This window comes from Ailuropoda melanoleuca, chromosome 3, assembly GCF_002007445.2.
Source record: "Ailuropoda melanoleuca isolate Jingjing chromosome 3, ASM200744v2, whole genome shotgun sequence".
NCBI classification, from domain to species: domain Eukaryota; kingdom Metazoa; phylum Chordata; class Mammalia; order Carnivora; family Ursidae; genus Ailuropoda; species Ailuropoda melanoleuca.
The window spans coordinates 21,993,326-22,020,760 of record NC_048220.1 but is presented as its reverse complement, the minus strand read 5'-3'; the positions used below and the strand labels follow the sequence as shown (position 1 = coordinate 22,020,760).

Genomic DNA, 27,435 nt, shown 5'->3' with positions numbered 1-27,435 from the left:
ACATGATCTGGTTTGTGTTTTAAAAAGATCACTTTGGCAGCTATATGACGTATGAGTTAGTGAGAGAACAGGGGAACCAAGAATCCAATTAGAAGGCTGTAGCATTTGTTCAAGCTGTAGACAAAGTGATGACTTGTTTTGAACGGTGGCTGTGGAGAAAGTAGTAAGTAGATAAATTCAAAATATATTTAGGGAGGCTGTGGTTGTGGTTTGGATGTAGAGAGAAGTTAAAGGAAGATTGAACAAAAGCAGTTGGTTGGTATGGTGAAGATTACTTTACCAGGACTTGTTGGCAGTAGGGGAAGACAGATCAGGGAATCAATTTGGGATGTATTCAGATTGAGATACCCCAAAGAACATGAGTAAACAGATTCTCGATCTCAAAAAAGAAAGTGTGATATAGTGCGTATTTGGGTATTTGTATTTTAAATATATAGATAGTATTTTAAGCCATGAGATTGTAGGGAAAGAATGTAGACTGAATCAGAATACGACCCATGGCTGAGCACAGAGAAATACCAACTGTAAGAAGTCTGGTAGGGAGAATGGGAGGAGACAGAGGTGATGAGAAAACTGAGAGGGCTGGAGTTATAGAAGCCGAGAGTATATTAAGGAGGGAGCCTGGGTATTTACGTCCTGCCTTTGATACTCTGTTGTGGTCCAAGTTGAGCAAGCTTTGGAGGTATCCAGAGGAAATCCAGCGTTTGCTGGGGTAACCTCATCAGCCCGCCAAGAGGGTGAACATTTGACTTCCACTTGAAGTAAATTGGATTTATTTTTTTAAGATTTTATTTATTTGAGAGAGAAAGAGCACGAACGGGGGAGGGGGCAGATCAAGAAGCAGACTCCCCTCTGAGCAGGAAGCCCAGCGCAGGGCTTGATCCCAGAACCCTGAGATCATGACCTGAGCCAAAGGCAGACACTTAACCAACTGAACCACCCAGGTGCCCCAAAGTAATTAGATTTTACATATAAGAAATTTGCTGTACAGAATTACAGCTGAAGTAATGTATGATATATTTGGGAAATATGGACCTATTCATCACATCTGAGTGGGGAACACACCCAAAACTAGAGGAACAGCTTATGTGGTCTGTGAAGATTTCTTTGATGCCAAGAATGCATGTGATCACCTTTCAGGGTTCAATGTTTGTAACAGATACTTGGTGGTTTTGTACTATAATGCCAACAGGGCACACCAGAAGATGGACACAACAAAAGGAAGACCAGTTGAAGCTTCTCGAGGAGAAATATGGCATCAACACAGATCCACCAGAATTAACGTCTTCTGCATTTTCATTTTGGGTTAAAACCCATAAATGACCACCATCACCCTTTTTTTTTGTTTTTAATTCATACCGGATATTATTTCTTTATTTGAGGTTCAGAACAATGTGTCTGATCTTCACAAATAGAGTATGGGAGGTTGAAAACAATGTTGGAAAGTTGGAAACAGTAGAATGTGGAGTAGTGGTTGGATACATTTTGGAAAGCAGTTTGTCTCTATCTATTAAAACTGCAGATTCTCATATCTTGCACCCCAGTAATTCCACTTGTAGGTGTCTATTCTAGAAAAACTCTCACTCATTTGGTATAATGAGAAATGCACCAAAAAATGATCATTACAGCACTGTAATGGCAGAAAAGGGGGAAACTAAATATCCATCAACTGGGGAGTGGTTAAATGAGTTGTGTGGATACACAACAGTGAAAATAAATTAACTATAGCAACATGTATCAACATGGATTAATCTGGTAACATAATGTGGGGAATGAAAAAGGCTCAGTCTTTAGAATATACCTTTTTTAAAAGCTGTAAAATAGAGTCCATAGTCTCTTATGCTTCATTCCCTCTTTTGATTACCCCCTTTCTTTATCCCTTTCTTGTCCTACCGATCTTCCTACTTCTTACGTTCCATAAATGAGTGAAACCATATGATAATTGTCTTTCTCTGCTTGACTTATTTCACTTAGCATTATCTCCTCCAGTGCCGTCCATGTTGCAGCAAATGTTGAGAAATCATTCTTTTTGATAGCTGAGTAATATTCCATTGTATATATGGACCACATCTTCTTAATCCAGTCGTCTGTTGAAGGGCATCTCGGCTTCAGAGGGGGTGGGGTGGGGGAATGGGATAGGCTGGTGATGTGTAGTAAGGAGGGCATGTATAGCATGGTGCACTGGGTGTTATACACAATTAATGAATCATGGAACTTTACATCAAAAACCAGGGATGTACTGTATGGTGACTAACATAATAAAAAAAATTATTATTAAAAAATAATAATAATAAAAATAAAACCTGTAAAATAAGCAAAACAGTTCAGTATCTTGTTTAAGGATGCATATATAATTTATAAAAATATAAAGGAATTTATGCCAGAATCAAAAGAGCCACTACCAGTTGTAAGGTGGAGGAAGCACAGAAGATGTGATCCAGGGAGGGTACACAGTAGCCTTTCCCTATGTTGGCAGTGCTGTATTTCCTGTGGGTAACACAGTTGTTTACTGTATTGCATCAGCTAACTTTTTATACAAATGGTTGCAGAGGAATAATCACCAAGAGTCCTTTTGAGAAGCTTGGCCGTGAAGGAGAATAGAGAAGAAATAGAGTGGTATCTGGAGAGAGATACGGGGTTGGGGAAGTCTTTCAATTTTTTTAAAGAAGAATATATATATATATATATTTTTTTAAATTCTATATATATATTTATATATATTTTTAATTCTATATATTTTTAATTCTATATATAGAATTATATATTATATAAATATATATTTTTATATTAAAATATATATATTTTAATTCTATTTATTTATTTGTCAGAGAGAGCGCAGAAGCAGGGGGAGCAGCAGGCAGAGAAGGCAGAGGGAGAAGCAGACTCCCTGCTGAGCAAGGAGCCCGATTGGGGACTGGACCTGACCCAAGGCAGCCGCTTAACCAACTGAGCCACCCAGGAGTCCCTATAAGGAGAATATGTTTGCTGCTGGAAAGGATTCATTAGAGAGGGAGAAGTTGAAGTTACTAGAGAGAAGTCAGTAACTGTTAAAGGTCTAGGAGAAGATAGCAAAATGTGCATACTTGTTCTTTCACAGGAAATAGATAAGTTCTCTTTTTTAACCAGAGGAAGGAAGACAATGGATGCAGATACTGGTAGTTCGGAAGTTGATGATTGATGAGATTTCTCTCTCTCTCTCTCTCTCTCTCTCTCTCTCTTTTTAAAGAGAGGGAGAGGGAAGGGGGAAGGGCAGGTGGAGAGGGAGAGAGAGAATCTCAAGCAGGCTCCACACTCAGTGCGGAACCTGACTCTGGGCTCAGTCCCACAACCCATGAGATCATGACCTGAGCCTGTATTAAGAGTCTGACATTTAACCAACTGTTCCACCCAGGCTTCCCTCGCTTTCATCTTTAATATTCTATTTTTAGTCTTTGTCCAGTAAGACAAGGTTGTTTGTGAAATGCAAGTTAGGAGAGAGTCCTAGGACTCCATGAAAATATATGTGAAGAATCTGCAAAAGATAGTAAAATTTTGGGAAGCTTTGAAGGCCTAGTTGAGAATGAGTTATGAAAAATGTGAGAAATTCAGATATTATATAAAAATATGGTGAAGAAAGCACAAGTAGTATGGAATTATCTTTGCATTCGTGTGTTTCATGACAGAATTTTAAACCCAAAGGCTGTGGAAGTCTCACGACTGATTTGGGGCAAAGGTCCTTCTCTGCAAAATAGTTTTGGGACCTGATGTTTTGTTACTAGTGGCTTTGATCTCCAGGTGTACAATCTTTGTTCCCCTGCCTTTTAGGAATTAACCTCTTCAGATTCTCACAGATAGAGAAATCCTGCCAAATGAGGCCAAGAAGGGTTTCGATACTCATGAGGCTTTTTGCTTTAATACAGTGCATTGTGATAAAGTTACAGTTAATAACATTTGTTATAAAATGGATTCTGAGGTAATTGTGATCTTAGCTCAAGTCTCATTTAGACTTTTGGAGTTTAAATCATTTGATAATTTGGTAGTGGAATAGCTCTGTTTGTCAGCAGTATAGTTGTTCTAAGACAATAATTGAAAAAAATCATTGTAATAGGTTCTGAACACCACTTGTAAGGGGCAAGTTAAAGTCACATTTTACTTTTTAAGCTTTTTAAAATAAAAAAGTTTAAGGGATGCCTGGGTGGCTTAGTTGGTTAAGTGTCTGACTCTTGATCTCAGTTCAGGTCTTAATCTCAGGGTCATAAGCATGGAGCCTACTTAAAAAAAAATTAAATTTAAAATGCTGTAAACTAATACATGTGCTTATTAAAAGATTATAGAAGATGAATTTCTGGTTTGTTGGAAATGCGCATTAAAACATTACTGTATGCTTACTGTAACTTTGATTGTAAATATACATAACACAAAATTTATTATTTTAATCATTTTGTCAATTCAGTGACATTAAGTACATTCACAATGTTGTGCAGCCATCACCATTGTCTATTTCCAGAATTTTTTCATCATCCCAAACAGAAACTCTATACCTGTTAAACCTAATTCCCCATTCCTCCTTATCCCCAGCTCCTGGCAACCACAATTCTACTTTCTCTTTCTCTGAATTTGCTTTTTCTTTGAACTTGATATAAGTGGGATCCTATAGTATTTGTCTTTTTCTGACTGGCTCATTTCGCTTTACATCATATCCTCAGGGTTCATCCATGTTGTAGCATGTCAGAATGTCATTCTTTTTTAAGGTTGAATAATGTTTCATTGTATGTATATGCCACGTTTTGTTTATTCATCTTTTGATGGGCTTGGGTTACTTCTACCTGTTGACTGTTGTGGATAGTGCTGTGTACATGGGCGTACAAATATCTGAGACCCTGCTTTCAGAAAGTTCTTTTGGGTGTAGACGTAGGAGCGTAATTGCTGGATCACATGAAATTCTATAGTATGCTTTTTGAGTAACCACCAAACTGTTTTCCACTGCATCTCACCATTTTATATTCCCACCAGCAATGCACAGGGTTCTAATTTCTCAACATTCTTACCAACAGTTGTTATTTTTTTAATTTTAATTTTTTGAAAATAGCCATCCTGATGGGTGGTTATGTGGTATCTCATTGTGGTTTTGATTTACGTTTCCCTAGTAACTAATGATGTTGAGCATCTTTTCATGTATTAATGGGCCATTTTTTTCTTCCTTTTATTTTCTTTTTAAAAATTTTAATTCCAGTGTAGATAACATACAGTGTTATATCATTTATTGGCCATTTTTGTATGTTCTTTGGTGAAATGTTTAAGTCCTTTGCCCAATTTTTAATTATTTATCTTGGCATTCCTTTGGAAAATCAATTATAAATGTGATGTATGTTTCTGGATTCTCAGTTCTGTTTATTTGATTTATATGTTTGTAGTAAGTTTTTAAATTGAGAAATGTGTATCTTCCAGCTTGCTTTTGCAAGAGTTGTTTTGTTTTGGCTGTTCAGGATCCTTTGAATTTCCATAGGAATTTTAGGATCAGATTGTCAATTTCTGCAAAGAAGTAATCTGAGATATTGATAGAGATTGTCTTGAACCTGTAGATGAGTTTAGGAAGTATATCCATGTTAACAATAATTAAATCTTCTGTTCCATGAATATATGTTTTTCCATTTATTTAGGTCTTCTTTCATTTATTTGATTTTATAGTTTTTAGAGTATGGTTCCTTTTTTGTTGTTAAGTTTGTTTCTGAGTATTTTACTCCTTATGATGATATTGCACTTGAGAAGAATGTATATTCTGTTGTAGTAGAGTGTTGTAAATGTATCTGTTAGGACTCATTGGTTTATTATAGTGTGTTCAAGGTCAATATATCAAATCCTGAGAGACTATAATGTTTGTCCTTATTTATATCCTTTATGTCCCGGATTTTTTTTTTTAAGATTTTATTTATTTATTTGACAGAGAAAGAGCACAAGCAGGGGGAGAGGCAGGCAGAGGGAGAGGGAAGGAGCAGGCTCCCCGCTGAGCAGGGAGCCCAACATGGGGCTCCATCCCAGGACCCTGGAATCATGACCTGAGCTGAAGGCAGCCACGTAACCGCCTGAGCCACCAGGCACCCCAATACCAGATTATTGTAATGATACGAGACCTCATTTGTTTCTAATAGGGAAGCAGGCAGTTTAAGCAGAAGGTGAGGAGCCTGAATTACTTAAGGGAAAGCACTGGTCTTCAGCAGCGCATCAGTAAGGACAACAGTTGACAATCTAGTAATCAAGGATCCTTTTCAAGCTATTAATACTCCTTTATTCTTTTTTTTAAAAACAGCTTTATAGAGATAAAATTTCATAAAATTCACTTATTTTTAAGTGTACAGTTGAGCGACTTCCAATCAGTGTATTGAGTTTGCAGCTATCATCACAGTTTATTTGTAGAATATTTCCATCACTCCGGAACTATCTGTTGTGCTTATTTGCAGTCACCCTTCATTCTTTGTTTTAATCCTCTATTCTTGTGTAGTGGTAAATACTCAGGTACATTCAAATACTTCTGCCATTTAATCATTGTCATCAGAGTAGTATGGCTGTTTTATAAAAGACAAAACTGAGATTTAGGGAGGTTACTTAACCTAAAACATATATCTAGTACATTATATAACCAGAACTAAAAATCAGATATCTTTACTTGTTCCATTTACTAAATTGCCATGCTTCAACTGTTTATAATTCAGTTGAAATTTGGAATTTACATTATTAACGTATTTAAGGAGTAAATTAAGAAGTAATTGCCTATGCTGGTTTTCGGTTACTAGACATTTTATATTTGAGAGTCTTTATTATTATTAGCCAAGATACCACTCTACATCTAGATTATCAGATAGTCCTTGCGTATAACTAAACCACCCGAATCACCTATGATCTGAGGTACTATGTATTGGGAGATAAAGGGTCATCATGAGAACTGATACCTTAGCCTCTTGATGATGATTACAAAGAAATAAGGGAGGACCTCTCTTCTGCCCCCAAATACTCATCTAGTAGATAGTTACTACACACATGCCATATATTCGGAGTTATTCTTGATGCTCTTCTGAGATTGCTATTCTTAATCCCTCTCTCTTTGCCTTCCTTTTTTTTCCCGAGAGGTCCTAAGGATCTTCAGAGAAATATAAATGGCTGAGAAGTGACCTCTTTATAATTAGCCCAGTTGCTCTATAAATGTAGTTTGACTTGGCTGGAGCTGCTAGTAGTGGGTGGGTGAGACTTTTGAAATCACAGCAGTAGGTGGCAGGGGCTGCCAGTGAAAGCCAGCTGTTTCCTTCCTTAAGTACCCTATGTTGTCCCTAGTAGAACTCACTTTTGGTCTCTTTGGATACTAAATGACTGAGAATTAAAGATATAGAGAGCACAGTACTTGTATTATTGGAATTTAAAATTATTTATTTAGATTAATTATAGTTACCCCACAGAAATAAAGAATGGAAAACTCCAGAGAGGCTGAGCAATTGCAGATCAAGGTGAAAGGAAGGAAGCAGGCAGAAGAAACAAATCGAGAGACTTGGAGAGAGTGTTAACAAATTTCCATAACTATAGTGCAGTTTTACTTTGAAGGGATTGAGGAGAGTTTAGGCATGGCCTGCCAGTAGAGTTTGGGAGTGGTCTTGGAGGAGGAGGCAGAATACTTGAAAACAGGTAGTCAGTAGAGTTAGGATACACACTTTAATATAAGATTTAAGCCTAACCTGATATTCCTCAGTTAAAATATGTGACAGATTGTGAAAGCATAGTTATCACAGTCAAAAGACTATCACTTTAATAGAGAAATGGACCAAAGGTGTGAATATGCAGTTCACAGAAGAAGCAATATAAATGGCTAAGTAACACATGAAATAAGTACAGTCTAACTATCATGAAATTCAGTAGAATGCAGTTGACCGTGAGGGACTCTATATGTGTGTTATTCTCCGTTTTATCCCTAGCTCCTAGCACAGGCCCTAGCAATAGTAGATAGGCTTATGTATTTGTTGAATAAATGAAATAAACAAAAAATTTGGTTTTTTCCCCTTTGGGATTGGTAGCACAATTTTAAAAAACTCGTAATGCCTAGGATTGAAAATGGCATGCTTAGGGACACCTGGGTAGCTCAGTCGTTAAGCGGCTGCCTTCAGCTCAGCGCGTGATCCCAGAGTCCTGGGATCGAGCCCCGTATCAGGCTCCCTACTCTGCTGGGAGCCTGCTTCTTCCTCTCCCACTCCCCCTGCCTGTGTTTCCTCTCTCACTGGCTATCTCTCTCTCTCTGTCAAATAAATAAATAAAACCTTAAAAAAAAAAAAAAGAAAAGAAAATGAGATGCTTAAAGGGTAGTCTCATATTTTGTTGGTGGGGTTGTCCACTGATACAGCCTTTTTGGAAAGTGGTCTAGTGATATACATTAAAAGGGTATAGCATGTACCCTTTAACTCAGCAATTCAACATCTAGAAATTAATCTGAAACTAAAATAGTTTCACATACAAATGTTCACTATAATGTTTGTAATATTAAGTTCTGGACATAATCCAACTATCTACCAGGTGCTTTCTGGTTAAATGAATACTATACAGTCAATAAAAAATGAAAATTCATATGTATTGATGTGGAATTATATTCATTGTTTATGAAATGAAATAAGAATTGTATGTGTAGGGGCGCCTGGGTGGCACAGCGGTTAAGCGTCTGCCTTCGGCTCAGGGCGTGATCCTGGCGTTATGGGATCGAGCCCCGCATCAGGCTCCTCCACTATGAGCCTGCTTCTTCCTCTCCCACTCCCCTGCTTGTGTTCCCTCTCTCGCTTGCTGTCTCTATCTCTTTCGAATAAATAAATAAAATCTTTAAAGAAAAAAAAAAGATTTTACTTGAGAGAGAGAGTGAGAGAGATCACCAGCATGAGGGAGGGGTAGAGGGAGAAGCAGACTCCCCACTGAGCAGGGAGCCCTGTGCAGAACTGGATCCCAGGACCCTGGGAGCATGACCTGGGCGGAAGGCAGACACTTAACCAACTGAGCCACCAAGGTGCACACCCCTAGAACATTTTAAATAAGACATTCTTTTCTCATTGAATTTGATTTGTTAACTGTTAAAATCCTCTGTATCTTTGAGTTTATTTCTGGCTTCTATTTTGCAGATCATTTTGTTCATTTTTGTGCACTACTGTGTTGTTTTGATGATGATGGTTTTATAGTAAATATTAATATCTACTTTGATAAATTCTTCTTGTTCTCTCTCCAGTACTAAGTATATGATAGATGCTTATTGCATTTTTATTAAGTTAATAAATAGACTTAATGAATATTTAATCTTGCCTTAGATAAATTTGGCAAGCCTATTTACTTTAGGGAAACTGGAGCTTGGCATGTTGATGGTGTCCCCTGCTAGCCAAGAATGGTATTACACTTTCTCAAGTGTAATAAACAGTGACGTAGAGGAGGAGTTGAGATTTGGATGATCTGTTTGAACATGGAGATAGGAAGGGGCACATGAGAGAAATGCTTTAAGCCCTGAGAAGAGACACTTTGATAGTAAATCCAAAGGCTGAAAAATGATGGAAAGTACCCATAGTGCTCTACTATATAAACTTTATCACTTTTCTATCTTTAATTTAAAAAAATTTCAAATGTATAATACAGTGTATGTCCATATTCCCTTCACCTGGATATACCGTTTGTCAGTATTTTTACTGTAATTGCTGCTGCTGCTCCACTGCTCTCTTCTTGTCTGTCTGTCCTCTTCCTCCTTCCTACTCCCCCACCCTCTCTTCATGCAAGCACACACACACGTACTCTTCCTCTCTCTCGCGCATGCGCTCTCTCACTCACTGTCTACACATACTAGATCTATATTCAGATGGGAGCTGAACCATTTGAGAGTTGCAGATCTGATGATGACATTTCACCCATGTGTGTTTTGTACATCCTGAGAACCCAGAACATTCTCCTATATAACCAAATACAATTATAATAGTTCAGAAACTAAACATTGATATGATTATCGGAAATACCATTCATATTCAGGTGTCCCCAAGTTTCCCTAGAATGCCCTTCACAACCATTTTTTCCTCCCCAGATCAAGTATGTGCATCATGCTTCCCTTTAGTTGTTGTCTCTCCTTGAACGTAGAAGGATATAGAAGTAATCCCTAGCCTCTTTTTTTGTTTGTTTTCATGATACTGGCATTTTTGAAACATCAGGCCAATTTTGCAGACTTAAGGTTTGTCTGCTCCTTCCTGATTAGATTCAGGTTAAATTTTATGCAGAAGGAATACCTAGGTGGTGATACATCTTTAGTGCATCGCCTCAGAAGGCACGTGATGTCCTTTTATCCCATTATTGATAATGTTGAGTCTGATTGCTTGATTTAAGGGTATTGCTTACTGTACTTCTCTATTTTAAAGATTTTTTCTAATAATCTGGGGTGATACTGAAGATTCCATTCCCCCCAACTTTTGCCCAGTGGTTTTAGCATTTATTGATGATTTTTTTTCCATCAATGATTCTTGTCTCAGTTATTACATTAATTGTCACAAAAGTGATTTTCTAATTCTCTTTATTTCTTATGCATTTATTAGTTGACGTTCTTCTCTAAAGAAGGGCATTTACTCCCTGCTTTATTTCTCTTCATTTTATTTTTTGCTATTATCACTGTAGACTCAGGAATTTGTGTTTTGGGGGGTTTTTGTTGTTTGTTTTTAAGATTTTATTTATTTGAGAGGGGGAGAGAGCATGCAAGCGAGAGCACAAGAACGGGGGGGAGGGAGAAGCAGACTTCCCACTAAGGAGGGAGCCCCATGTGGGGCTCAATCCCGGGATGCTAGGATCTTGACTTGAGCCAAAAGCATCTGCTTACTGACTGAACCAGCCAGGCGCCCCTGTTTTTTGTTTCTTAACTGGGCTCCACACCCAACATGGTGCTTGAACTCATGACCCCAAGATCAAGAGTAGCACGGTCTACTGACTGAGCTAGCCAGGCGCCCTCGGGGATTCTTTTTTTACTCATTTGGTTGTATTCCATTCTTGTCTTTATTTTGATGCTCATGTTTCTAAATCTGACTGGTGAGAGCACCTTCAGGCTGGTTCCCATGCCCTTTTGATGTCTCCATCTGTTTTTGTGTATTTTCTTGCTGTTAAAACAAGGTGTTTTAAGGTCTCTTTGTACTTCCTCTGCTGAAGCCTTGGAGTGAGCTATTTCTCCAAGAAATCCTATTCCACTTTAGTAGGAAATGATATTAGAAATCAGAATTTGGGTGCTGAGGGTGCTTCGTTATTCTGGTATGTTGCCGCTCCTAGACTCTTTCAGTGTACAGAAATGGAGACTCTGTTTGTGTCTGTCTCTCTCGATTGGTAGGTAGATCGATAGACAAATTTTTAAAATATAAACATGAGTTCATAGTACTACTTCTAGCTCCTAGTTCTTTTTCTCCTTGTTCCTTTGTGTATTTGTACCCCTCCTCTCTCATAGTTACATACCTGGATCCCCAAAAATCTCAGGATAGTTACTCATTTTCTTCATCTTGTAGCAGTGAAATTGCTACACCATTATGCTATGCCATAGAATGTTGTTTGTAATGTATTTATCAACTTAACATAAGTGCTTGATGGGTACTTAAAACAGTTTACCTTAAGTAATTAAAAAATTTTAAATGGAGAACTCTCCTTTCTACTTGCAGTATTCTTTTAAAAATTATTTTTCTGGTAGTCCCACAGATTTTGTTTTGATGTAGCAATTAGCTAATTTTAACGGAATCCTTTTTCAGTATAGTAGTTGCAAATGTCCTGAGGAAAATCCTATGAAATAGGTTGGCCTGTACAACAAAGATATACTTCAAACTGACTCGTTAAATTTCATTGTTAATTTTAGGTCGCTCAGATTGATTACTGGAATTATTGCTTTGTGGGAATCTTTATCTTAGGCAGATATACTGATGTATAAAGACATGGGGAAAATGTGGATCCAGTAAATTAGATGTGAAAAGAAGGCAGATCAGAAAAAAATTAGAGAATCAGAGCTACAACTGGGATATTAATTCTTACAAGCAATCATTTAATTTTGTTCTTCTTCTTGGCGGTCTTGTTAAAAGGAAATATTCAGTCAGATGACTCATGGTTTAAGAAAAGAGAATACTTTTTTATTTGATTATAGGAGGAATTTTATTGTAGGAATCATATCTATTTCTACAATAAATGTACAGGTGTTTCTTGCATGATTATTTTAGTGCTTTATTAAATCATAGTTTAAGGAAGACATTTCTTTTTTTAAGGAATTGAATTTAGGAGATGTGGGGAAATTAGTATTTAATATACCCCTTAGACTCTTAGGATACAAATAACTTCATGTGCAGCAGCACCATAGTTGTAGAGGTCCATCTGAAACCTGATCGTTAGTGATATACAGTTGTTAGTTGGTTCAGGTGTACTGGAGGATGATACACGTTCTTTGGTCTCAGAATACCAAAGTGTAGATGTTTTCTAGTATTTATTAAAGAAGGAATCAGATACTTTTTAAAGAGATGTATTTATTTATTTTAGCGAGAGAGAAAGAGCCAGTGGGGATGGGGATTGGAGGGAGGGGCAGAGAGAGAATCCCAAGCACAAGTGGGGCCGCTTGGATGCTCAACCGACTGAGCCACCCAGGAACCCTGAAAGAATCAAATACTTTTTGTGCTTCTGTATGGTGCTAAGTACCAGGGAGGCCAAAAAAAGCACACACTATTTCAACCACAAAATAGCTTATATTCTTTTTTTTTTTTTTTTAAGATTTTATTCATTTGACAGAAAGACAGCCAGCGAGAGAGGGAACACAAGCAGGGGGAGTGGGAGAGGAAGAAGCAGGCTCATAGCAGAGGAGCCTGATGTGGGGCTCGATCCCATAATGCCGAGATCATGCCCTGCAGACGCTTAATGACTGAGCCACTCAGTCCCCCCAAAATAGCTTATATTCTTGTCTAGTTTATTAGAATATTACACAGAAAAACCTGAATATTCATTTGGAACACTTAGAATATTTTTTAAATACTAAATTGCTTTGATAGTAAATTTTTATTTTTGAATGTTTACTTGCACTGGTTCTAACCACATAAAAATCCTCAAGAGCGTATGGGTTTTTCTTTCCATTTTTTTTTTTTTTTTTTTTTTGAGAAAGTGCACGAACAGGGTAGGGGAGAGCAAGGAGGGGCAGAGGGAGAGGTTGTCGAGAAGCAGACTCCCCACTGAGCAGGGAGCCTTACACGGGCCTCAGTCCTCTCAGTCCCGAAACCCTGAGCCGAAGGCAGATGCTTACCTGACTGAGCCACCCAGGCGTCCCTGATGTCCATTCTGATTTTACAATTAAAATTTCTTTCCAGTCTTGATTTACTTAAATTTTCTGAATAGATTTGATTTATGAATCATAAGGTTAGAAATGCTCTACAAGTATAACCTGTTTTTTCCCCTTCGGTCTCCAAGAGGACTCCCTGCGTCCCCCACCTCCAAATAAAACCACGATAGTTTACTCTATCTATCTCCAGGGAAGAATGTTGTAGAGTCCCTGGTTATCCCTTATCCCAAGGTTCAGCAACCTTTTTCATTATTATCTATTTAACCATAAGTCCCTGCTGCTATAAATAAACTATCTTCTTTGGTTTGTTCTTAGTGAAAATACAGCATGTTGTAATGTTTGTAGAAATGACACCCTTATTTTCCCCTCCATTCCAAAAGACTTTCTTTTTCAGTACAGTTTCAACTACTATTACTAACCCAAGTTAATTTTAGATTATATTACTGAAAGCCTCAGTTTTGCCATTTATTGAGGTATTAATTGAAATATTAATGTATTTAGAGCAGAAATGTCGTTTTTTAGGGAATCTAGAGCAACAGCAAAGCTGAGGTCAAACTGCCATAAGGATGGACACCAAGGAAGCTGTGTTTGGGACAAAAAGAAATCAAGATAAGGTAGATGGAAAGTAGAGAAAAGCACTGGACCCCGGGGGGAGGGAGTGGTAGGCGGGAGTGGGTTTGCGTGCCTCTAATAGCAAAGAATAGTTAGATTTCTGAAGAGGAAGCCATGAAAGGCTTATAGGAAATCTTAAGGATTTGGGTTTGAATACTACCTTCCATCTATCTGAATGTATAAGTTGTAACTGACTTATAGCTAGCTGAATACTTTAAAAATTGATAAGGTTAAGTGTTTCAATGGGGTGGATCCTAATACTCTGGGCTAGTGTTTACTATATCAGTAGTTGTGCAAGACACTATTGGTATTAGTTGGTAAAACCATTAACCAATACCCAGCTTCAGCACTAATGCCTGTTACTACTTGGAAGTCGAAAGGGAATCTCCGAATGAAGCATTAAACTTTCAAAATGAGTACAGAACATTTGATTTTAACTTTCCTTTTTGTGATACAAATATTGTGTTTCTCTTCTTAGCAACATGAACCGTGAAGACCGAAATGTGCTGCGTATGAAAGAACGGGAAAGGCGGAATCAGGAAATTCAGCAGGGCGAAGACGCCTTCCCACCTAGCTCTCCTCTCTTTGCCGAGCCATACAAAGTTGTAAGTAGTCCTGTGAATTTTCCCCCCAATAGTGTGACATTTTTGCTTTTCAAATGTTTAAACTTGAATTTTTGTAGTAGAAAAGAATTATGATCGTATATGCCATTTAACATTTTTACTTTCCTCCAAATAAAAATGTAGATTTTTGGGGTAAACTTGTCATTGGAGTATAACATACATACAGAGAGGTACACAAAACAAGTGTTCTAGCTGAAAGAATTTTCACAACATGAACAACCTTATATAATCAGTACCCAGATCAAGAAAGTATTATTAGCCTCCTAAAGTCATCCTCAAACCCAGACCTCCTCCCCTGCCCCCTGTTGCTATCTCATATTCTTGAAAATGTGGTCTGGATTAGCTCAGACATTGATCTCTACATCCCAGGCTCTACCACTAACCCTGGGCAGACATTTCACCTTTCTGAATTAAATTAAAATTTTGTAAATGAGTAAGCATCGTCTATTTCCTAGGTTTTTTTGAGTATAATAAAATGTCAATCAAAGACAAATATTAGATTCTTTTGTTTCTCCCTTGTTTCTTGCCATTTGCTTACTTAATTTGCTAAGTATCAGTGACTACTACTATATTTGAATAAATGTGTCTTCAGTATCAGTCTGGTTCCTTTTTCTATTTTATACTAAGTTATCTTTCTTTTTTATGGGCTTAATGAACAATATCCAATTTAGATTAAAAGCTTGTCAGATATGTCCAATAAAGTGAACCAATTGCTATTTTTATAACTATCATTGTACTTGATTTGGGATTACATAAAACACTGAATAATATCACTTCTGATGACTAATGTGGCTATAGTGGCCACAAATGTCTCTAATGTTTGATTTGGCTTTCGATCATTTGATCTACCCTACATTTTAAAGGCTTATATTTTGTATAATGGTATTGCAGCAGTAATGACCATTGTTGGTTTACGATGTGAGATTGACAGTGTGTTAGACTTTTTTCTGAAGAAATATAAATGTAACAACATATTCTAGGTTTACCCTTGTAACATTTGGTGTTTGTAGAAGCTTTTGTAAAAGCCATTTTTTTTTTAAGATTTTATTTCTTTATTTGAGGAGAGAGAGAGACAGCACAAGCAGGGTGGAGGGGTAGAGGGAGAAGCAGACTCCCCATTGAGCAGGGAGCCCAACGTGGGGCTCGATCCCAGGACCCCAGGATCAGGACTCAAGCCGAAGGCAGATGCTTAACTGACTGAGCCACCCAGGTGCCCCTATAAAAGCCACTTTTTAAAAAAAATTTTTAAGGATTTTCATTTAAAGGCCAGGTACACTGACATCATTTATATGAGTGTAACACAAAACCTGGGGTTTGGGATTAGGGATTAAAGGCATTTCAAAAGAAAACCCAGGAGTTTGGTCCAGAATCTTCAAATCATGCTACCATTTATTTTGTAATTACATTGTAATGAACTGGATTTGATTCCTCATCTTGATGTTGTCTACAAATTGCTATCTATTTCCCTCTCTTGTTTCATAGGGCTCAAACTGATTTTCAGATAATCTAAAGTCATTATCAGTTCATGCCAACCTCAAAATAAATAGTGGTTCTGTCTTGATTTCCTCTTAATGCCCTCAGTAAGCGTACTGTCTTTCATGTTTGTGAATGTGAAAGAGTCCTAAAGCTTTTAGGTATCTTGGACTTTCTTCTTATCCAAGAATAATTTTTAAAACAGTCTGTACCATTGACTTCAAAACTTGGAGTGTCTCTTGATCAGAATTAATAGAATTAGGGGCGCCTGGGGTGGCACAGTGGTTAAGCGTCTGCCTTTGGCTCAGGGCATGATCCCGGCGTTGTGGGATCGAGCCCCACATCAGGCTCCTCTGCTGTGAGCCTGCTTCTTCCTCTCCCACTCCCCCTGCTTGTGTTCCCTCTCTCGCTGGCTGTCTCTATCTCTGTCAAATAAATAAATAAAATCTTTAAAAAAAAAAAAGAATTAATAGAATTAATATTTGAAACTTTATCAGTGGATTTTCCATTTTTTTAAAAGATTTTATTTATTTATTTGACAGAGAGAGAGCCAGCCAGTGAGAGAGGGAACACAAGCAGGGGGAGAGGGAGAGGTGCAAAGGGAGAGGAAGAAGCAGGCTCCCAGTGGAGCCCTATGCGGGGCTCGATCCCAGGACTCTGGGATCATGCCCTGAGCTGAAGGCAACTGCTTAATGACTGAGCCACCCAGGCGCCCCTGGATTTTCCATTTTTAGTTTGTTGTTGACTTTTATTAACTTAATTAGTCACAGTAACAGAAAGAATTAAAATTTTTTTAAAAAGTCAGTTGGGTATAATATGTTTCATTAAATTTTTGTTTCTCCTTTTAACTGTAACATTGAACTCCAGGAATATGTTTTCCTACATTGCCAGAATAATGAGTGTTAGCTAATCTGCCCAAGGCACAATACTTTTCCCGCCCTTCAAAAGATTTTTACTACTGTTCCAGTATATTTATCTGTGAAATTTGGAATTTTTTTTCCCTCCTGAAATCGTTTGTACACACTTCTCAGTGTCCTATAGAATATTTGTGTTTTTGCATGAATGTTTCTCACTTTCAGTGCATTTTTTTCATTATAAAAATTATATATTTGGAGTTTGCTTTTGAGATGTTAACCTTAAGATACGAGATGAGGCCTCCTTTTGAAAAGCCCTTTTGCATTTGAAATTTGGAAAGTCCATTTAGAAGCATCTTTTATTTCCAGTTATGCTAATTATATCATTTTATTTTACAATTTTTGTAGACTAGCAAAGAAGATAAGCTATCAAGTCGTATTCAGAGTATGCTTGGAAACTACGATGAAATGAAGGATTTCATAGGAGACAGATCTATACCAAAGCTTGTTGCAATTCCCAAGCCTACAGTACCACCGACAGCAGATGAAAAATCTAACCCAAATTTCTTTGAACAGAGACATGGGACCTCTCATCAGAGTAGCAAATGGACTCCAGTAGGACCTGCACCCAGTACTTCTCAGTCTCAGAAACGGTCCTCAGGCTTGCAGAGTGGACACAGTAGCCAGCGGACCAGTGCAGGTGGCAGTGGTGGCACCAATAGTAGTGGCCAGAGGCATGACCGTGACTCATACAGCAGTAGTGGAAGCAGTAGTCGGAAAAAAAGCCAGCATGGGTCGGAACACTCCAAATCACGCTCTTCCAGCCCTGGAAAACCCCAGGCTGTTTCTTCATTAAGCTCCAGTCATTCCAGGTCTCATGGGAATGATCACCATAGCAAGGAACATCAACGTTCCAAATCACCTCGGGACCCTGATGCAAACTGGGATTCTCCTTCCCGTGTACCTTTTTCAAGTGGGCAGCATTCAAATCAGTCTTTCCCACCTTCATTGATGTCAAAGTCCAGTTCGATGTTACAGAAACCCACTGCCTATGTGCGGCCCATGGATGGACAGGAGTCCATGGAACCAAAGCTGTCCTCTGAGCACTACAGCAGCCAATCCCATGGCAACAGTATGACTGAACTGAAGCCCAGTAGCAAAGCACATCTTGCCAAGCTGAAAATACCTTCCCAACCATTGGATGTAAGTGACACATTTAGAGTCTTTTTTTGTTTTGTTTTTTATCCATTTATTTTAGACAGAGAAAGAACGGGGGGGGGGAAGGGGAGAGAGAACCTCCTGTCACCCCAAGATCTGGACCTGAGCCAAAATCAAGAGTTGGGACGCTTAACTGACTGAGCCACCCAGGAGCCCCTTAGAGCTTTTAATATTATGACTCTGTGAAGCAGTTTACTATGAAATTGTAACTCAACTTGAACTTTGTCTCAGTTTTATAATAAGATAAATATAAGTTTAAAAAAAAGACTTGTGATTGACTCCGAAGTAGATCAGTAAACCTGTTAGCTTCCCCTATTGGGCAGTAGAGAAAATGTCGTTCACTGTTTTGAAATATTCAGATGACAGTCAGTTATAGAATAAAAGCATGATCTGTGAAATCAGTACCTTAGATTTCCTCCTTTTGGTTTTATGAAAGAATATGTCTTGTGTTCTTTTGTTTAAAAAAAGTAACTTGTATTCTCATGATACTCATGAATGCGATGTGGGCTATGATTCACTGTAGTGAATGTTGGGATTTTGGGGGCATCCATCAAGTTGGTAATGTTGCATGGTTTGGATGCCGTGAGCTTTTTCTCTGTTTACACTTAAAGGTTTGAGACAGCTGCTTTAGATTCATAGTGATGGTTTGAAATTTATAGTATTTATAACTGCATACCAAAACATCAGAATAAGTAAAGAAATTGAGTATTTACTGTGCAATAGTTTAAGTTTTATCTTTTAATAAAAATTTTAAAATAGTGTTCATAACCAAAAACCATAGTCCATAGCTTAAAACCGTGGTAAAAGGGATCAATGATAGGTGAAATGCTTTTTTAAGAACTTTAAACATTTTTCCTGTGGCCTTGGGAAACTCATTGTTCATGGCAGTTGTCATCTAATTACTCCTCTGAAGAGAACAGAGAAGTGGTTGTTCTTTCTTCAAACAACTTGATCCTTGGAGATAGACTTGAGTTCAAACTCTAGTTCTCCAATTCCTGATTGTGCTTTAGAATAAACAACTTTTCCATGATTTAAGGAAAGCTGTGTAAAATATCCATCATATTCCAGACAAATATCCTTTCAATAATATTGGTTTTATTCTGTTGGTTAGTTTATGTGAAATAATGTATTCAATATCACAGGTATATATTGTATATAAATAAACTCAGATTTTTGACAAGTTGCTCCACCTGCAAAATAACATTTAAAACTTTATTTCTAAGATTAGAAATAGATAAGATTTTTCAAAACTTTTGATAAATACAAAGGTCTTCAAGTCCTTGTATAGTTGGTGATTAAAATTTTTTAGAATTTGAAAATTTTGCATTTAAGGAAATTTGTCAAAAGGTTAATTAGTGTTGTGATTTAGAATAGTGGGATCATAAATATGTCTTATTGGTTTTCTAATAGTATTGTTGAATCTCTGCAACAAATGATAAAAATCTAATAATAAATGACTCCAAATCTAATGTGTGTTTCTTTTCCTCTTAAGGCATCTGCTTCTGGTGATGTGAGCTGTGTGGATGAAATTCTTAAAGTAAGTTGTTGTTGTTGTTGTTTTAATACTTTCTTTTTTGCTTATGATACTCTGCTATCTTCTTGCCCCTTCCCCCCGATACTTCACGAAGGATCTGGGGCAGCAGATTCCTTACATGTGAAACTCAGTATGTCTATAAAAAATAATTGACTCTGTTATGCTTATTTTCATTCTTAGTTTCTGAGTCATTTGGTTTCTTTACTACCTGCCCTCAAAAGAACTGGTTTTGTTTGTTTTTCATTTTTAAGTAAAACAAATTCCAGTCATAATAGTTTGACTTGAAAAGAGGAAGAAACCAAATACAGCAGTACTTTCTAAGGCTTATCAGTAATTACCAGTCAAACCGTTTCATTGAAAATAGCTTGCTTTGTAATTCATTTGTACCTGCTGGTCAGTTCCTACAATGAAAGACCTCCTCTGAACACTGCTCATTTTGGGTGTTGGATGGAATATGTTCAAAATCGACACATGACCAAAATGTGCATTCCTCTTTTGGGGCAAGAAAACGTTGTCAGTTGGCAAAAGAGAACGTCTAGTGGATTAATGAGTGACAGTGACTGCTTTTGGCTCAGTAGAGAAAAACTGTCACGTATTGTACTTTTTGCATAAGCTCCTGATTTTTTGTGTCTGTACCTGCATTTCACCATGGATAATTCTGAAAGACTGCTTGCATTGCTCCTTCCACTTTATTCTCTTCTTCCTTTCTTCAGCCCAGCACAGTCTCTCATTTACTTCTGTGATTCTACTGACGCTGTTTCTCTAAGCTCATGATCTTCCCCTTCATGTGAGTTTTCTGCTCTTTCTGCTGTTTTCAAGAATTTTTAAGTTTTCCTTCTAAAAACCTCAGTCTTCCTTCCTTGACTGTTATTATGCTTCATTGTTTTTATTTCCATCCACCTTTCTTGTCTCTCATGCTCTGCCTTTTGGCAGAGCTTGGTGTCTTCTCTTCTCTTTTAAATATGAGTCTTTTTTCTAGCCTCTCCATTTTTTTCCACTCCATCTTGATTTTCCTCCATTGTTAGGCTTCACCTGTTAACTCTTCAGTCTTTCTCTCCTCCTTGGCCTCCTCTGAGTTGTGGTTTATGTCTCTTCCTTGCTTCGTAGCTGTGTGTTCATTTGCTTTTCTCCCTGCTTCTTTTGACTCAACATATCTAAAGGCAGATTTATCAGACTTCCTTCTCTTAGTAGTAACCACCATTCTCCTGTGCTTCTACGTGTAAAATCCTAATTTTCTCTCATGTTCTATTTAATCACAAAATTTAATCGCATGTACAGTTTGAATTTTCCTTGAAAATGCTATTCTTTTATTTCCATTTCTGCCACCTTGAGCTTCAAGAATTACAATCTACAGTCCTCTCTTTGCTCATCTGTCTTCTGTATTGCTACCAGATTCTCTCTTTAATCCATTGTCTTTATAAGTTAATTTCCATCTTAGAAGTTTCAGTGGCTCTCTAAGCCCCATAGAAAGGTGTCCAAGTTCAGCGTTCTAGACCTTTCACAGGCCAGTTCTAACCTCTCTCGCTATTGATTCACCACTTTTGTCAAATTGGTTTCACTAAGTCATACGCTTTCTTGTCTTTTACCTTTTTAAAGTAGACTTTTGTGAAATATGTTTCTCCTTTGTCTTTAATCATATACAGATTCTGTTTTTTCTTAGAATCCCAGTGAAATCCTTCTTTCCCCTGTGTCAGACCATCAAATCACAATGATAACTCTTTCTTTTGAATCTCGTATAGCATGCATTTTTTAGTTGCCATGTATATAAAACTGTAATGGAGCATTTATCTTTTCCCTTTGAATCTTCAGAGATGCATGGCATTGTAATACCTGGAAGAATCTTAGATATTCTCACAATTATGTCTTTGATGATAGTGACCATTTATTCTTCATTTTATAGATACAGGGCTTGGCACATGGCCATGGGTGTAATAGTTGTTCAGACATTTAATGATGGAGTTAAATAGATTTTCTATTGAAAGTACTTTGGTATTTGAGGTGTAAAATGCCAACACTGAAAACCTAGAGGGTCCGAGTTTCTGTTTCATTTCTCTACATGCAGTGCGTGAGGACCTGCAGGTCCAAATTGCCTTCATGTTTTCTTGATATCTGTAGTCATACTACTTCTAGGAACTCCTTCATAAACTTAAGGAAGAAAAATTTAATCTGAAAATGATAAGTGTGTATTGTAAAAACAAGAGAGGTTAATTCACGGCTTACTAATGAAGCACCAGCCATGTAGCAGGCTCCTTGGGTACAGTGGTGATAATGATAGTATTGCCCCTTTTGAGCTGACATTCTTGCTGGATATTGGAAATAATTAACTATTAGTGGTATTTCAGAAAGTGAAATGCTATTAAAAAATAAAGCATTGTAAGAAGATAAAGAGCAATTACAGTGCAGGTGGCTGTTTTACGAAGTTCCAGTAGTAGAGACTGTATCAAGTGCCCAGGTCTCTTTCCCCTTCTGTCGTTCTGTTGCCCAAAGGTAGCCAGAGATTTTTTTCATATATAGTTTTTCATATACAAACACTTACTAGGACATAGACTATGATTTCTGTTTTTCACTTAACAATATAATGTGGACAACATTTCATATCAGTAGTAAAATTCCTCATTTTACTGTCTGCTTGGTGTTCCATTGTATGCTGTCTGGTAATTTATTTAATTATTCTGTGCTGTTAGATATTTAGATTGTTTCCATTTTTCAAGTGTATGCCCCTTGAACATGTATCTTTACATAACTGTGTAGGTATAGCTACAGAGTAAATTCCTAAAAGTTAAACCACCTTTAATTTATTGTATTTTCTCAGTCTACCTAATGGCTTACTTTGAACTAAATGCCAGAAATAAAACACTCCTTCCTTATGCTAAATCTGATATCTCTCTTTCCCCTGCTCCTCTAGCATATACATTGTGATCTTATCCAAATCTCCACTTGAACATAATTGGCATGTGATTAAACAGAAGGCATTGAATGAAATCATTCTTACGGCCTTGCTTGTCTGTCTTCCTTCTCATGTGCTTTTGATATCTCTCTTCTGGTTTCCTCCACCTGACCAAAACTTCTGTCAGCAAATGGGCTCTGCAGCCAGACTTCCTACGGTGAAATTTTGTGTCCACAAGTGTGTGGCCTTTAAAAAATAACTTCTGTGCTTCAGTTTTATGCTACATAGAGTTAGGATAATAATAGTATCTACCTCCTAATATCATTGTGAGTACTAAGTGAGTAACAGACCTGTAAAACAGTGCAGTATCTGGCCCATTAATGGTACACAATAAATGTTAGCTCCTTTTCTTATTATTACCTGCCCCTCCCGCTCTCACAGCACCCTCATCTTCAGTAGCATTGTACTGTGTGCCTTGTATTTGATTACAGGCTGATTTCTGTGAGGATTCACAGGTTTCATCACCTTAGCTCCAGGCTCCTTGAAGCCAGGGAGTGTATATTATATATATTTCCTGCCCCATACTGCCTTGCACACAATTGTGCTTAATTAATATTTATTGATTAAATATGTATACTTATGGAGGACCTATCATGAAACCAGCATTTATAATACAAATCTGGTTTTTAGCTATGTAATTTTTATCCTTGAACTGGTTGAAAACAAACTGTAATAATTACATTTCAGGAGATGACGCATTCATGGCCTCCCCCTCTAACGGCTATTCATACACCATGCAAAACAGAACCTTCCAAATTTCCTTTTCCAACTAAGGTAAGTAAATAACATGTGTCTTTGATACTATTAGAAAACTCTAAATGGCTTGACTAAAATCATGAATTCAGAATTGTCTTGCCATTCCCGTTTTAGTGGGAGACAGATAATAAATACATAAGTTCAAATAGTGGTCATTGCTATGAAGAAAATAAAACAAGATAATTGAATCAAGAGCGATTGGATTAAGAGGTTTTTGAAAAAGCTTTGAAGGCAATTGGGAAGAGACTTAAAACGCATCAGTGTTTGTTGCAAACTGTTAAAGTGTTCTAGGTTGCAGGTGGTAAGGGCTTCTCAAACTCTTGTCTCAGGGCCCCCTTTCCATTGGACATAGCCATCCTGATGTGCTGTGGAAAGAGGTTCCTTAGACAACAGTTCCAGGTTCAATTTAGAGATACTTTTTTTTTTTAACATTAATTTATATTTACATGAATAATAGAAGAATATATTCTTGTGGAAATTTGACCAGGACCCCTAATAATAGCCTTTCCCAGTGTTGCCTCCACCATCTCACCAGAGCAACTTCCATGCTTACTTTTGCAAGTCTTTTCACATGCATTTGCAAACATACATATGTGATCATTACATGTAAGCACTCTCTCTTTGACTTTATTTCTGCCCAGATTTATTTAATCAGCAACAGGTCTTAGAGACCATTCTATAGTTACTATGTGTCTTTATTATATATAGATAATAGATTACATATAGAAGTATTTAGTTTCATTTATTTGCGTCCATAGTATAAATGTATTTTAGTTGAATTATTTCCCTTTGGTGTTTAAGTTGTTGCCAAGTTTTCATTTCCATAAACATTGCTTGTGTGGATATCTTTTTCATGCCTTCTTTTGTGCATATGAGTTTCTTTTGTGTAAAGTAAGAAGTAGAATTGTTGAGTATTAAGACAGTATATTTAATACATATTCTCAAATTGCCTCCGCATCAGTTGTACCAGTCAGTGCTCCCACTTGTATTCCCCCTGATTCCTCACATGTACATCACCATTTGTTGCTTGAAGCACCAATCTTTTGAGTGCAGAATGGCATTTCATTTCCTAGATTGCTAGTGAGGTTTATCATCTTCACACATTTGTCATCCATGTGATTTCTCTGTAGGTGAATTTACCTGTTTCCTCTGCTCTTGGGGTTGCCTCTTTCACCTAATGAATTTCAGAAGGATTTCTTTTTGTGGTGTTTTGCTTGAATTCCGGATTCTAATAATTTCTTCTGTATGCTACAAATACATCTCCCAGTTAGAGTCCTTTTAAGTATTACGGTCTGGAAGATCTTAAAATTTTTTTTTTTAAGATTTTATTTATTTGACAGAGACACAGCGAGAGAGGGAACACAAGCAGGGGGAGTGAGAGAGGGAGAAGCAGGCTTCCTGCTGAGCAGGGAGCCCGATGCGGGGCTCGATACCTGGGATCACGACCTGAGCTCTGTTAAAGAAGCTTTTTGCTTCCCCAGGATCATAAGCATACCCTCTTATTTTTTAGTTTAATGTAATTGCAATTTTGTTTTCTATGTTTATCTTTAGTCCAATTTATTTTTGTGGATAATGTGAGGTAGGCATGTTACTTTCTGCCTATATGTGTGCCATCACACTCCTTTACTTTTAAAATCAACCTTACACACACCTAAAAAATATACAGTTGGAGTTTGGTAGGTGTATGCACCTGTGTAACCACTGCCCTGATCAAGAATTAGAATACTTCTGTCACCGCCAAAGGTCCCCTTGTGTTTCTTTGCAGTCTACCTCACCCCCACCACTGGGCCCTCACAATTACTGATCTGTTTTATGTCACTATAGATAAGTTGTGCTTTTTCTAGAATTTCATGTAAATGAAATCCATACAGTGTGTACTCCTTTTGTATGTATGCTTGCTGCCTTTTGCTCAGCACCTGCTTTTGGAATTCTTCCATGTTCATGAATGGATTGGTGATTTGTTCTTTTTTATTCCTGAGTTCCTTTTTATTTGTGTTGTATGAAAATATCAAAATTTATGTTATCTGTGTACCTGTTAATGAACATTTGGGTGTTTTCCAGATTTGAAATATTAAGAAGAAAGTATCTCTAAATAGACACAAGCCTTTGTGTAGATTTAAGTTTTCTTTTTTCAAGAATAAATATTGGGTTATATGGTAAAAAGTAGAATTGCTCAGTTGTATGTTGAATTATGTTAAATTGATACTAAAATCAAAACTATTTTCCAAAGCGACTGTGTCGTGCTCCTGCCTCACTCCACTCCCATCCCTCAGCAGTACGTGATAGTTTGATTTGTTCCACATCCTTGTCTACATTTGGTATTGTCAGTCTCTTCAGTTGGAGCCCTTTTCCTGGGCACATAAAGGTATCTCATACTGGTTTCAGTTTCTGATTCCCTGACGACTAATGATGTTGAACCTCTTCTTATGACCTTATTGACAATTCTTCTTTTTGGATATCGATTCAAATCTTAGGACTTTAGTGTGTGTGTCTGTGGTGGTGGCAGGACTAGGAGATGTTATTTGTAGTTTTCTTGTCTTTGGTTTTAGTAGCAGGGTAGCTCTGGCTCTTTAAAAGGAGCAGGGAAATGTTCTTCTCATTTCTATTTTCTGAACTGGTTTGTGGAATTTAGTTTTAATTCTTCCTTGAATGTTTTCGGGGTTTTTTTAAAGATTTTTTTATTTATTTGAGAGGGCAAGAGATAGCAAGACAGAGCATGAGTTGGGGGAGAAGCAGATAGAGAGGGAGAAGCAGACTCCCCACTGAATGGGGAGCCTGACACAGGGCTCCATCCCAGGATGCTGGGATCATGACCTGAGCCAAAGGCAGACGTTTAACTGACTGAGCCACCCAGGCGCCCTTTGAATATTTTAATATACTTCAACGGTGATGCCATCTGGGCCTGTAGTATTCTTTATTGGAAGGTATTCAGTTATAAATTCAAGGTTTTCATTAGATATAGGGCTATTCAGATTTTCTCTTCCTTGTGTCAGTCTTATAATTTCTTCATTTCATCTAAGTCGTCAAAAGTTTGTTGGTATAGAGTTATTTATAATATAAATACTTACTCTTTTTTTTTTTTTTTAGATTTTATTTATTTATTCATTCGACAGAGATAGAGACAGCCAGTGAGAGAGGGAACACAAGCAGGGGGAGTGGGAGAGGAAGAAGCAGGCTCATAGCAGAGGAGCCTGATGTGGGGCTCGATCCCGTAACGCCAGGATCACGCCCTGAGCTGAAGGCAGACGCTCAACCGCTGTGCCACCCAGGCGCCCCAATACTTACTCTTTTAATGTCTGTGGGATCTCTACTAAAGTCATTTTTCCCCTGATATTGGTGATTTGTATTTTCTCTCTTCATTTTCTTTGATTAGTCTAGCTAGAGTTTTGTGAGTTTTATTGATCATTTCTAAGAACCGTCTTTTAATTTTTTCCATTTTCTATTTCTTTGGTTTTTCCTTCATCGCGGTTATTGTCTTCTTTCTTCTTATTGTGGGTTTCATTTACTTTTCTTTTAACTTCTTCAGATGGGGGCTTAAGTCATTAATTGTAAACATTTCTTGTTTTCTGTATTTAAAACTATCAATTTCTGGGGCGCCTGGGTGGCTCATTTGTTAAGCGTCTGCCTTTGGCTCANGCCTTCGGCTCAGGGCGTGATCCCGGCGTTATGGGATGGAGCCCCACATCAGGCTCCTCCGCTATGAGCCTGCTTCTTCCTCTCCCACCCCTCCTGCTTGTGTTCCCTCTCTTGCTGGCTGTCTCTGTCTAATAAATAAATAAATAAAACTATAATTTTCTCTCTTAGCCCTGCTTTAGGTGTATCTCGCAGGTTGTGATATATTGTGATTTTATTACCATTTAGTATGTGATATTTCCTTATTCCCTGTGTGACTTCTTCCTTGATCCATGGAAAGATGTGGTTTCATTTTCAAATATTTGAGGACTTTCCACATAGCATTTATTACTAATTTATTTATGTTCTTGTTAGAGAATATAAGCTGTATAATTTGTTTTTAAAAATTTATTTTATTGTTTTATGGCCATTATATGAACTTTCCTGGTGGCTATTTCATGTACACTGGATAGAATATGTTCTTTTTTTTTTTTTTTTTTAAG

The 27,435-nt window shown here is 37.4% G+C and overlaps 1 protein-coding gene across 3 annotated transcripts in view; it reads left to right on the top strand.

The window, feature by feature from the left end:
• AFF4 (AF4/FMR2 family member 4) overlaps positions 1-27,435 on the top strand; it is an 87,340-nt gene that overhangs the window by 14,406 nt on the left and 45,499 nt on the right. Inside the window, exons 2-6 of one of the 3 annotated variants that reach the window (XM_034656004.1) lie at positions 13,826-13,917; positions 14,394-14,520; positions 17,274-18,068; positions 19,576-19,620; positions 23,252-23,338. In XM_034656004.1, coding sequence (XP_034511895.1) covers positions 14,398-14,520; positions 17,274-18,068; positions 19,576-19,620; positions 23,252-23,338 — 1,050 coding nt within the window. In that variant the 5' untranslated portion in view covers positions 13,826-13,917; positions 14,394-14,397. The remainder of the gene's footprint in view (positions 1-13,825; positions 13,918-14,393; positions 14,521-17,273; positions 18,069-19,575; positions 19,621-23,251; positions 23,339-27,435) is intronic. The other 2 variants (XM_034656002.1, XM_034656005.1) reach the window with 2 other exon arrangements.